Genomic DNA, 12,710 nt, shown 5'->3' with positions numbered 1-12,710 from the left:
AATTTGCCAATTACTACCACAAGTTAATACTACTTTGTAAATTACTACCGCAAATTAAAAAAGTTGTGAATTACTACCACAAAAAATTTTAAGATGTTGTGATTACTACCAAACCCCCATTAAACCCAACTATGACGTCATTATATCACTTTAACCCATGGTTAAAGCCCTTAACGATGACATCATTATATCCCTAACCCATTTTTTTTTTTGAGGGCGGGTTTAAGCCCTTAACCATGGTCAAACACGGGTTAAAGGGATATAATGACGTCATAGTTGGGTTTGATGGGGTTTGGTAGTAATCGCAACATCTTAAAAATTTTTGCGGTAGTAATTCACAACTTTTTTAATTTGCAGTAGTAATTTACAAAGTGGTATTAATTTGCGGTAGTAATTGACAAATTATCCTAAGCAATATTAATTCATGGCCATTCGGTGTATTTGAGTACAATAAAAGAAAAGGAAATAAAATTGCCGTATTAGGGAAGATTATTATTATTGGAGTATTTTTTTTGTATGTAGTACTCTGTATATAGTCTCGGTTCCTGAACTCTCAGATACCCAAGGCAAATCCAAAACGCATTCACCAGCAACATCCAACCGTCAGATATAAAGCATCAACGCTATAAAAGCAAAAATCACAATCGACACGGATCACCAATATACACCGTCCGATTAAAACACATCCAACGATCAAAAACAAACGCGGAACAAACCCCTCCAAAACCAAAATTTCAAAAATTTCGAACACTCTTTTCCCCTTCCCTATATAAACCCCTTTTCCCCACTTACCATTTCCCATCACAACCAAAACCAAAACCCAGAAAAACCAAATCTCAAAAATCCACAAAATTCTCAGAGAGAGAAAATGTCAGGAAGAGGAAAGGGAGGAAAGGGTCTCGGAAAGGGAGGTGCCAAGAGGCACAGGAAGGTGTTGAGAGACAACATTCAGGGTATCACTAAGCCCGCCATTCGTCGTCTTGCTCGTCGAGGTGGTGTTAAGAGGATTAGTGGCCTCATCTATGAAGAGACTCGCGGTGTTTTGAAGATATTTTTGGAGAATGTCATCAGGGATGCTGTTACCTACACCGAGCACGCTCGCCGTAAGACGGTCACTGCTATGGATGTTGTCTATGCACTTAAGAGGCAAGGCCGTACTCTCTACGGATTTGGTGGTTAAGTTGTTTTTACTGTTTTTAGGCTTTGTGTTTAGATCTAAGTGTAGTTTCAAGAAGTTTTAATTACTTTCTGATGTAATTGGAAATTTGAATCGAATATATGAAATATATTGCTTTTTTTAACATGTTTGTTCTCAGTTTCAATTGATGCCAAATTAATTGACATTTTTTTGGGTTATATTTTGACAAAAGCAGTTTTAAGATCTTTCTGGGTATAAGTTATTATAGTATTCTGCTTATACCAGCTCAATTGGTCTTTTACTACATTTTTTAGCTCTTTGTAAATTGCAATTTACATTGATACTTGTATTAGATTCTTTGATTTCTATATACTTATTTGATTTGATTTATTCATTGATTGCAATTTGACTGAGTTCATTCATTTTTCTAGCTAAGAGTTTGTGATTTTCAAAAGCAACATCTATTTAGATGTTTATTGATCTAAAACATAGATATGATCCAAAAGAGTGATTTTAAGCTGTTTTCATGTTCATTCAATCAGAGATTTTAAAAAGCAACATCTGAATCAGTAGATAAAGAGATGGGTTTAAAGGAGAAGGTGTACATCTGTAAAAGTAATACTGTATGAAGTTGATTACTCGCAGGCTTAATTATGAAGCATTTCAACAATTAGATACTGCTAGTCTGAATTCAGGTTCTACAACCACAATAGCAAATTAGTATTTCTTTGTTTCCTAAAAAAGATATTAGAGAAATTGAAAATGGGAGAGTTGATAATCTATTTTGCACAAAGAAGCTGATAATCACCTAAAGTGCTATTATACGGAGTATTGGAAGCACATCTCCAACGTTTCCAAGAACTTGAGCATGACACACTATCTTGAATGTAAAAGAGCTGTGACGCAGAGAATGACAATTGACCCTTGATCAGCGTCACACAGATTCAGCTCTTTGTGCTGTTATAGTGTTATGAGTGCTAGCCGCTAGCCAATGATTTCTTGTCCTGTAATCGCTTTCTCAAATTACTGACTACATCAACCCCTCAAAGAACCTGCTGGAATCTAATTACCTTCAGTTGAGGCTTTTGCAGAGGTTAGACAGTCATAGTAGCCCAGGTTCTCAATAATATGTGTCATCTGTGTTGTCAACAAAAATCCTGACCGAATCATTCAAATTACTAGGCAAACTTTCAAGTCTGAAACACTTATCAAAATGGACAAAATCTAGTGGCAATTCTGTGAGGGAATCAAACGATCCTCGGAGATTTAGAGTTTCCAAGTTGGATAGCTTCTCTAAGCCATAAGTGATGGATTCAACGCCATTGACTACAGGAGAAAGGTGTCTTAGGGGGTGACTAACTGATTCAAGTCTGGTGGCAATTCAACATCACAATGCTGAACACTCAACAGCTCCAATTTCTGTAACATTGTGATTTTGTTAGGGAGGTATTTGAGGTATGAACTATTATAAAGATAAAGACGATTCAGCTCTGCAAGCTCCCCTATGGACTCTGATATTTGATCAGTATCGCACGATAAGTCTAAGTCCAGAAATCGCACCAACGAATGAGAATCATAGTGACGATTAATCCATGGCCCCGGGTCTCCCTTCAACCGGAGGTATCCCCAAGGAAATACTATGGAGGGACAAGCAATTCTCTCGTATGAGCACTTGCATTGATTCTGAGCTATTTCTGCTGTAATTTCAACAACAGCAGTAGAAAAAAGCTCAATAGATAAAACTTACAAAAATTGGAGGAAAAAAAAATCTGACAATAAGTGACAAGTTCTTTTTGAACATAATAAGAAAAGACTTACTATACCTCCAAGAAGTGGAAATGACAAAGGAGCAATCTCTTTTCTGAGTTCATTCCAGGTTTTTCGAAAGTGCATCTCCGCAACAGCTACAATGATGGACTCATTTAAATCATGTGGCAAGGTTTCGAGTCTGAAAGACCAGGGGAGTAATAGGAATTGCAAATTCCATAGCTTTGTAATGTATGGCTAGTTAATGTTGAAAAAATTTGTAATGCTCTGTAGTTCAGAATAATTAATGCTCCATAGCTCAAGTGGTTAGATCTTGTGATCGATTCTCATTATCTGTCCTTGTGGCTCTCTTAACACCAAAAAAAAAAAAAAAAAAAAACTTCTTCCATTAATGGTAAAGAAAATTTTATTATACGTCACCCACATATCTATGCAAGCCACACACCCATATACTACGAGTTTACAAGTATTATACAACAGAACAGTCAAATTCATGGCTGGTTAAATGACAGGACTAACCAGTGGAAAGCAATTGTTTTCTTTCCAGAAAAACCATGTCTTATAACTGAAAATGTTCTGTTTACAATTACAATGAACAGAGAACAAAAATTTAGCAAAACTGAAGGCAAAAGAGAACAACATCCACATTGTGCTCACCCCTAAATATTACCAGCAAACTATATACAGCTTGCATAAACAACCAACTGATACACCCATCTACAAATTCTGACTTGCCCACCATCCTAATACTACTACAAGAATGGATTACAATCTATGCAAGTATCTAACTGTTCAAATGGTTTTCAACCTCCCGAGCTTTCACACGAACTTCCAGGATTACCTAATACGTCTTGAATCAACAGTCTCACCATATTGCTTCCTGATGATTTTGAAATATCTAAGCACTCTTGTAGGTCAGAGTCACAAGCTATGAAAACCCACTCGTGATCATCGTCGAGATATTTTATCTCAAATGTTCCCACTTCGAGTTTAAACCTTTTTGCCACCTCCTCCTTCAACTCCACAATATTGGAGTTCAAAGAGAATCTAAATCTGATAATATCTTCTCTAAATGTGGCCTTTATGGTAACAGCATTCATATCTTGCCGAGCTAAATATCTGGGCATCATACCAGCAGGACTCATAGACACTCTAGGAGATGGAATAGGACAATGATGATTTGTCCACCCATGTTCCGGAATGACTTCTTCTACATTGGTGTCATTGGCTGAAGGACATAGATTTCTTAAATCCTTTGAGCTTCCTGCATCCTCAAGAGGCATGCCCCCAAAGGCTTCTCGAGGATGATGTGCTGCAAGGAGGGCGTCTGGCATTGAGTAGCCGGAAACCATATGTGATTCTCCATTTAGTTGACCCATCATACCAGTAGAGTTACCTATTTGATCATGAAAGTTGGGAATGAAATGGCCATTTGGTGGGTTGCTTTCAATTCCAGGACTTCCATGACATGATCCATGAGAAGTTGATGTCCCTGCACTTACTTCTCGGGATCCACTCCCTGCTTTAGACACAAACTCGTTTTGCTCATGAGTTCTTTCTTCATGACTTGATTCCCTGCCGCTGGTTTGCCTATCGACTCTTTGGCTAAACTGTGGCACCTCACTCCTTTCATCTGGAAGATCATAAGATTTAGAAGTTGGTGATTGTTGTTGATAAGTTCCATTCACACCAGCAGGCCAACTAATAGACCCAACAGGAACGGGGATAGTAGGTTGACCTAAGGAAGTCAAGCTAAATGTTCCATCAGTTCCCTGGACAGATTCAATCACACGCTTAAGCTTTGTAAGGGAGCGATTCACCTTATTGATCTTGCGAGATGGCCAACGTGATATGCCATGCTGCCTACAGATGCGCTTCATCGTTGTTGGACACACTGTCAAATACAATGCAAAACCCTTAATTACTGGTTATCCAAATGTAATAAACAGACATAACCTTACAGAAAAATGCCGTTAAGATAAGACACTTAACCATGTTAATAAATAATGAATAGATTGCAATAAAGACTAACCTCCAAGGCTTTTTGCAGCATCTTTAAGACTCCCGGCAAAATACTGTTGAAGAACCTCTAAGCTAATTTGTTTTTCAGCTTTTCCACGTTTTCTTTCAGAGGTTTTCTTGGGCTCTTTATTTTCAACTACAGAGATTCCATTGTGGCATTGACCAGCTCCAACAACGCTTTTTCCAGCATTTCTAGAATCAAGTTCCACCAACTGGGGCTGGGATATATTTAGCGGCGGTGGTACACCATTTATTGTTTCAGCCACAGATTGAGGGTTAGTCGACAAATTAGATTCAACTTGTAGGTCCTGATTCTCATCTGCGGACACTTCAATGATTTCCATATATTTCCTTTCCTCTTCCAGAGATCTTCCAGAAGCTACCATTAGATTCTGGAGATCCTGCTTCATTGTAGCCAATATGGAGCCTAGCAATTTAAGCTGCTCTGTAGTGTCTTTTAAGTCAAGAGGGAGGAAAAATTCAAGAATATAATCATCATCTCCTGTATGTTTGCTCCTTAAACAGATAGCAAAGCTTCCAGTTAACCCAAACATACGAGCATAGTGTACCAATGGGTATTCAATTTTACAAAACTGTGATATATCTCGACAAAAACTCAAACCATGGGATGAAAATGACCTCCCAGCAACACCCTGCCCTTTCTGAAGATGATGCTCGGCACAGGCTTCTCGGAAGCCCCACATATGAGCATCTACAACATAGAATGCGACATCAGTGGTGGACATGCATACTTGTCCCATACAGCTTCCATCAAAGCTGGAACAACTTTTCTTCACACCACCACCATAGGCTAGAACACTCCTATGCCTGCATGGAACCCAAGTCTGCGCCAGTGGCAATTTATAGGTTTCACATACCTCAGTCAATACTTCCAAGATTTCCGCAAGTGCATTTTGGCGACCTTCATTGCAGATCTGGACAAGCACCATTGTCATATTAGTCTTTAGAGATTATGGTGACACTGGAACTTAAGCATTGCAAGATCATTTACCTGGATATTAGGATGATCCAATATCTCTGAGCTCTTCAGATTTACAGCCTGCAAAAGAGTTGAAATTATGTAATTTAGACCTTGTTGAAGTTTGAAAGCAGAAAGACAGTATAAAGTTTAAGCATATGTTGAATTGTTGACAGAAAACACAGGTTGTTTACATGCAATATTTTTTAAATTTTAAGACAGCTTAAGAAGAGCATACAACCCCTTCCCTTCCATTTTTCCTTTTCAAATTGATTGACTTGAAAGATCTAATATAGATGGACTAATTAGTGAAATAAGAAATTTTGACCAAAATCTCGCACTGAATATATAGAATGGTGCCTATGTTGAAACAAAGCACTTATAAATAGAGGGAGTAAACTAGATATATAACTTTCCACTTTTTCAGGGCTATTAAGAGCCCAATGGCCATCTCTGCTAAATAAGTACACATTGCAAGAAGGGTAGATATAAACCATATCTCAGAGAATCCTTCTTACTCTAGTTCCTCAATCTGCTTTGCAAAAACCATAAACTAATTAGGAGCAGGGTCCCTGTGGGGGTTGTGGCTGGAAAAATCATAATAACATGACATGCTTTATGTTCAAGCACCTTTTGATTAATTTATATTAGTGGTGTCAAATACACACCCTATATGAGGCAGACACTTCAATGGCGAATCAAATCGTGAGGTCTTTGAAAATTGAAAACAGCCCAGTCCAACATCTGTTGGACATTTCTACCCAAGTCCAACATAGTTGTGTTGGAATATTTCTTGTCAAGTCCATAGAACTCGGGCACACAGATTTCCATACAATCGACACAAAATCTATGATAAATTTTCCAATACCTCCTCAACATCAGACCAACATCACCCCTGACTGAGGGTTTGAAAGAGCTCAATATAAATCATATTTGAAAATTTGAAATCAGCCAATACAAAAGCAACATAGTTCAGCCATAACACACTTCTATTGACTTCCCATCTCTTTGGCTACAGGAAAAGGCATTATTAACATCTCATTCCATGTATATAATGCAGCATACAATGTGTTAAGTCAAGCATAATGCCTGATATTTGGGCTCAAGATGTGTTAAAATATTTCATTCAAGGTCAATGACACAATCTGTATTCAACCAAAATCAAATCAGACATATCTTGATCAAAATAGGGGATAGAAATGAGGCAAAGAGCAAGCAAAAGGGGATAGAAGACATTAGGCATTTCACCTTCGTGAACAACGATAAACTAACCTCAAGAGCTTTGCAGACTTTATCAACCTCAGGAGCATAGTTAATCTTCTGCGAAGTCATTATGAGCTCAAGCACACCAACACACGACTGCCCTGAAGGTTCGAGTACAGGCAAAGCCAACGTCCCTCGAACATTATAATGCTTGGCATGTTTAACCCTTGGATACTCTTTGCTGGTGTAATACTGCACATTAGGTGACCACTCTGGCAACTTTTGTCTAAAAACACGGCCAGGCAACCCAAGAGTCGTTACGCTCTCACCATCAATCGAGAACATATACATCAAAGAAACGGTCCTATATTGATTCAATCCATTACTGTGAGGCCCTAGCACAAAGGGCTGCCCTGATGTTGTCAATACATATTGGTTCCCACTCTTTACAGGTGCCCAAATCTGAGCTAAAATCTGATTTTGTTCAGTTGATTCTTTGAAGTGCCTAAGTGCCTGTGTCATCCTCTCTTTGATTATAAATGATACATCAAAGCTATCCAGTGGAGTATGTCCTAAACCCGGACTCGGAATCTTCTTCTTATCATCTTCCTCCTCACCACCCTCATTCCCTCCATTCTCAACCACAGGTTCTGGATTACCTACACAATCAACCAAACTAACATATCACAAACAAAAATTTCAAAATTCAGTAACTACCCTATAAAATCAATCCAATATTCAATGCTTTTCAACTTTGATACTACAAAATATGCAATCAATCAATTAATCAATCAATCCCCTAGAAGTCAAAGGCATAAACCCAGTATTCTTATAAACTCATCCACCATTGACACTCCTAAATTTGAACAATTTAACATAAAGTCAAAGGTTAAAAAAATTCCCAAAAAAACCCATAAATTTTTATCCTCATTTAATATAGAATTTCTTCAATTTACTAGAAAAACCCCAACAAACATTACTAGGTAAAGTCAATTCAATCCAATCAAAAGTTTCCAGTTATACAAGACAAGAAAAGGAGTAAAGTATCATACAAGGAGTAAACCGAGCAAGCTCAGCCGGAATCCGAATTCCGGGAAGATTCCGGTCGTCGGAAAAGTTAACGGCGGCGGCGGCAGAACCGTCGGTAAAAGCCCAAAGAGGAGAAAAAGGCTGGTCAGAAGTAGAAATCAAAACAGGTGAAGTAGGGATCTGATCAAACGACCAAGAAGCATCTAGATCCCCAAAATCAAGGTCCATGAAAGTTGAAGAACAAGGGTCAAGGTGTAGCTGCGTCACACCAGATTGTAGCTCCCGAGTTCTTGGAATTTGATGATGATGATGATATGATGGCTTAATCCCAGCCGTCTGATTACCTTCTTCAACTGATGTTGCTGTTGCTGTTGCTGCTGCTGCTTCGGACATAATCAATCAATGACTTGTATAAACTTTACACACTATTTTCTCTCTCCTCCTCTTCTTCTTCTTCTTGTATTCTCTTCCTTTCAATTGAAGAGGAGAGAGAGATAAAGATGTGATTTTGATTAGATAAATCTCCCAAAAAAGTTAAAATAATAAAAAAAATATTTGTTTTTTATATTTATTTTTTATGTGGGTTAAAAAATTTATTTAATACTGGGTAGAAAAATATATTAATGGGGTACTATTATTATTTTTGTGGTGGGAATAATAAATAAATTTCTTTTCAGAGGTTGATGGTGATTCCATAAGAATGGAATCCCACATTTTCTCTCTCCTCAATTTTGTGCGCAGCCTAGTTGTTGGGTTGAAAAGGATGATTTATTTTTACTCTTGGACTGTCTTAAATGTAAAAATACAACTTCATTTGAATATTGAGAATATGTACATTTTTCTTCATTTTCTAATCGTCTATCTTATGCTAATGTCCTTTTTTGAGGTGAATTATTACATTAATTAAGTTATTACTGTAGTACTTTAGTAGTAAAGGTGAGTACGTAATTTGTGGAATTCTGGAATCTTATAATCATCTAGTAATGGATGTATTTGCATGGTGATCTAGATTCTTGATTTTTATATGTTTTACAAGACTACAACCAAGACTTTTCTTCATTTTCCTTTTACTCGTTGGGAAATTCCTTTTCTTTCATTTCATTAAAGGAGAAATTTTTTTTTTTTTTGTAAATACAAAAAAAGGTTATAAAATGGTAAGATTTTTGAAATAATATAATGAAATTTAATTGGTGAACATGGATAGGAAGGCTAAAAGTTGAGCATTCTTAGTTTTTTTTTAAAAAGTGTGTACAATAAGAGCATTCACTACAATTAGGGGTGTTCGCGGTGCGTTTTGGATGGATTCTAAACCGCGCCAAACCGCAAAAGTGCAGTTTGTAATTTTTTCAAACCGCACTTTTAAAAAAAATCGCACCAAACCGCACCGCAAAATGCGGTTTGGTGCGATGCGGTTTGCGGTTTAACCGTATTTTATTATAATTATTCTTTTTAAAACAAATTATTTATTTTATTTTATAATTATTAGTTTATAATTCAAATATTAAACACTTTTTTAAAACCTTTAATTAACTAATAGTCAAAGATTAGCTCATATATTTTAGTTCTTTTATATATTTTTAATAAAATGTAGTATAAAAACCGCAAACTTTATTAAAGTGCGGTTTGGTCTAATTTTTTTTTTCTGGAAACCGCACCAAACCGCAAACCGCGGTTTGGCAATTTTCAAAAACCGCACCGCAATATTCAAACAGCAAACCGCACCAAACCGCAAAATTGCGATTTGGTGCGGTCTAAACCGCACTCTGTACAACCCTAACTACAATGAACATAAAAACATTTCCTTTTTCTCTCTCTATCCACTTTGTGGTCATATATTTATATCAACAATGATAAAAAAAAATTATTCACCATCCTCTCTCCAACCTTTTTCAATACCCCATCAACATTTTTCTCTCTAAACACATCACCGTACTCATATTCCAAGTTTAAATTACTTTTATGAACCATTAAAATCTAAATTTATTAAATTGATAATGTAAATAATACGAAGTATGTAATTAGTAAAATTGTCATTATATTATTTAAGAAAATTATTGTTATATTTTATGATTTTATTGTCAAAAGTATTGGATTTATTATCATAAAAATGACAAAAAAAATCTAAAACAATATTTTTTTTTTTTCCACACCATTTATACTTGTTTGTTTTTAATGAGAGTCCCATCATCAATTTTTTTGCTCGTCCTAAGAGCATTTTTGGTTTTGCTCATTTCTCAAATTGCTCATTGGTGTAAATATAGGAGAATATGGCACATGTAACTTTATTTTGCTTTTTCCTCAATATTTTTGCTCACGAGCATTTTTTTTGTACATAGTAGTGAATGCTCTACTAATACAATTGAATTTTATGGAGATTTTACATTTTCGATTCTCGTACTGTAAACTTTTCCATCACCAAGCTCCACTTTGACATGAGTATGTACAACAAAATAACTCCATTTCCTAAAAAAAGAAACTCTATTATTTTTCCTGGGTGTTCTTACATTGAGCTCTCCATAGGTAGTTATGCCTTCCATCCTCCTAAATTGATAAAATTTTGAACATCAAGCAATTCAAATTCAATATTGAATCACAATTGAGACAAATTGTTGCGAGATTGCAACTTTAGTTACTATCAGTCTTTGACCTTGTTATTTATATAGATCGATGCTTTGAAGAGTGAGAGAATCAATGGTTGTTGAAGAGTTTTATCAACTTAAATTCATACCTAAATCTTCTATGTTTTCTTTCACTAATTCTCAAATGCTCTCTAAGATAATAGCAACTTTTGTAAACATTAGGTGCTTTTAATTTGTATGCTTTATTTAATGATTGACGGCTGAGAACCTTAGTTAATATCAGAGATTAACATTTCACTTTATCTGCTCTCACAACTTTATGCATTAATTTTTTGTGTCACTTTATTATTTTCATTTTATCATATAAAAAATAAAATAAAATCGAGGAACTTGAATTTACCCGCTGCACAATGTATTACTAGTAATTTCCTCTTTTGAGTGATTAAGGTAACCTTGTATGACTGTACGATTCTACGATAGAAAATTATGAGATTATTTTTATTTTTTTTTAATGATATAGAGAGAGATTAGAGCTTCACTCTTGGCAATGAAAAAATGTCTTTATTGGTAGTCTCAATGAAATTGTTTTAATTTACATCTTCAGTTAGCTCATAAATGTTATTTTCAAGCAAGCCTTTCTTACCTTTTAAAAAGTACTAAACTCTTATGAACAGTGTTGAGATGAGTATGCACCTAAAAATGTTTATTTACATATTTATCCTTTTTTAAAAGTATGACTAAATTTTTATGAATAATGTTGAGACGATTAAGCCCTTAAAATCTATATGTACACATTTACCTTTCATTTACATATTTGCTCTATTTTTTTTGTTTTAAACTTAAATAATTATTGTCTCTACCTTTCAAACAGTTTTAGCTTAACGAATAGTATTTGAATAATGATTTAAACTGTTTATTTACTTATTTTCCCTTATTAATGTTAATTGCCTTTTTTTTTTTTTTTTTTTTTTTTTTTTTTTTTTTTAACTATTATATAAATAAGTGTGCAAATATTAATGCTCATAAAAATATTTGTTAATATATTTACCCTCAACAATGCTACCAACAATTAAAGTTGTAACATAGGGTCAAACCAAAAAGACTTTTGAATATATATATCTAGATATGGCGCATAGGGATGTCAATGGAGCGGGGCGGGTCAGATGTTAGCCTTCCCATCCCCATCCCCATCCCCACCTAACATTTTCATACCCATCCCCATCCCTGCGGCGGGTTCAATATTCATCCACATCCTCGTTCCCGCGGGTACAACTCCAAAACCATCCCCGTCCCACCCCCCACTTGGATATTAATTCCCACCTTATCCCCACCAAAGACCCGCCTAATCCCCACCTAATCTCCGTCTCTCAAATACACAATCCTACGTAATTAATACGAATTGTAATAATAATAATAATAAAACATTCTTAAAATTACATACATTTTTGTTTATAATATAAATATAGTACAAAGTATTATAATTAATATTTTATTTCACGTAATTATTTTATAAAGTAGTATAAAAGTATATAATTTTGCTTTAAGGATATATAAATGTGGGTATTAAGTGGGGATGGGGTGGTGTTTAGGCAAATTTTAGGAAAGACATCTAGGAATTTGCTTGGGGATTTAGGGGTAATAACAATCAAACCATAAATATCAAATACAATAACCAAGAGCAACAATAAAGCAATGAGTAAATGGTTATATTAAAGAAGATTAAGTTTAGAGATACAATACTAAGAAAGGACAGGCTTCCTTATTCAGCAAGGACACGGTCCCGAGAGAATAAGTAGAGTAATCCGTCGTTTCTATTGATGTATGAGTGTGTGTACATGAGTATTATAATGTCTAATTATGCTATTTATACCTAGGAACAGCTAGGGTTACAAAGATAACATAATGTGGTCGATCGTGGGAGATCTTCTTGATTTTATTCTTTTTTCCTTGTTCAGTAGGTGTATTCTTTTTTCCTTGTACAGGAGGTGTATAC

At 35.4% G+C, this 12,710-nt stretch overlaps 2 protein-coding genes across 2 annotated transcripts; one reads left to right on the top strand and one right to left on the bottom strand.

The window, feature by feature from the left end:
* Nucleotides 1-803: 803 nt before the first annotated feature.
* LOC145579211 (histone H4) lies at nt 804-1,301 on the top strand. Its single transcript, XM_081636463.1, has one exon. It carries the CDS (start codon nt 869-871, stop codon nt 1,178-1,180), a length of 312 nt encoding a protein of 103 aa, XP_081492589.1. The 5' UTR covers nt 804-868; the 3' UTR covers nt 1,181-1,301.
* A 2,094-nt stretch (nt 1,302-3,395) lies between these two features.
* Nucleotides 3,396-8,849, bottom strand: LOC145592631 (protein NLP6-like). Its single transcript, XM_081649138.1, has 5 exons — nt 8,162-8,849; nt 7,179-7,768; nt 5,940-5,987; nt 4,938-5,862; nt 3,396-4,799 (listed from the first exon to the last, which is right to left on the bottom strand). The coding sequence occupies exons 1-5, from the start codon at nt 8,529-8,531 to the stop codon at nt 3,709-3,711; spliced, it is 3,024 nt and encodes a 1,007-aa protein (XP_081505264.1). The 5' UTR covers nt 8,532-8,849; the 3' UTR covers nt 3,396-3,708.
* Nucleotides 8,850-12,710: the final 3,861 nt, after the last annotated feature.

This window comes from Chenopodium album, chromosome 2 (assembly GCF_948465745.1).
Source record: "Chenopodium album chromosome 2, dcCheAlbu1.1, whole genome shotgun sequence".
Taxonomy (NCBI): domain Eukaryota; kingdom Viridiplantae; phylum Streptophyta; class Magnoliopsida; order Caryophyllales; family Amaranthaceae; genus Chenopodium; species Chenopodium album.
Note: the sequence above shows the minus strand (reverse complement) of the source record. Positions and strands in the feature narration are given on the sequence as shown.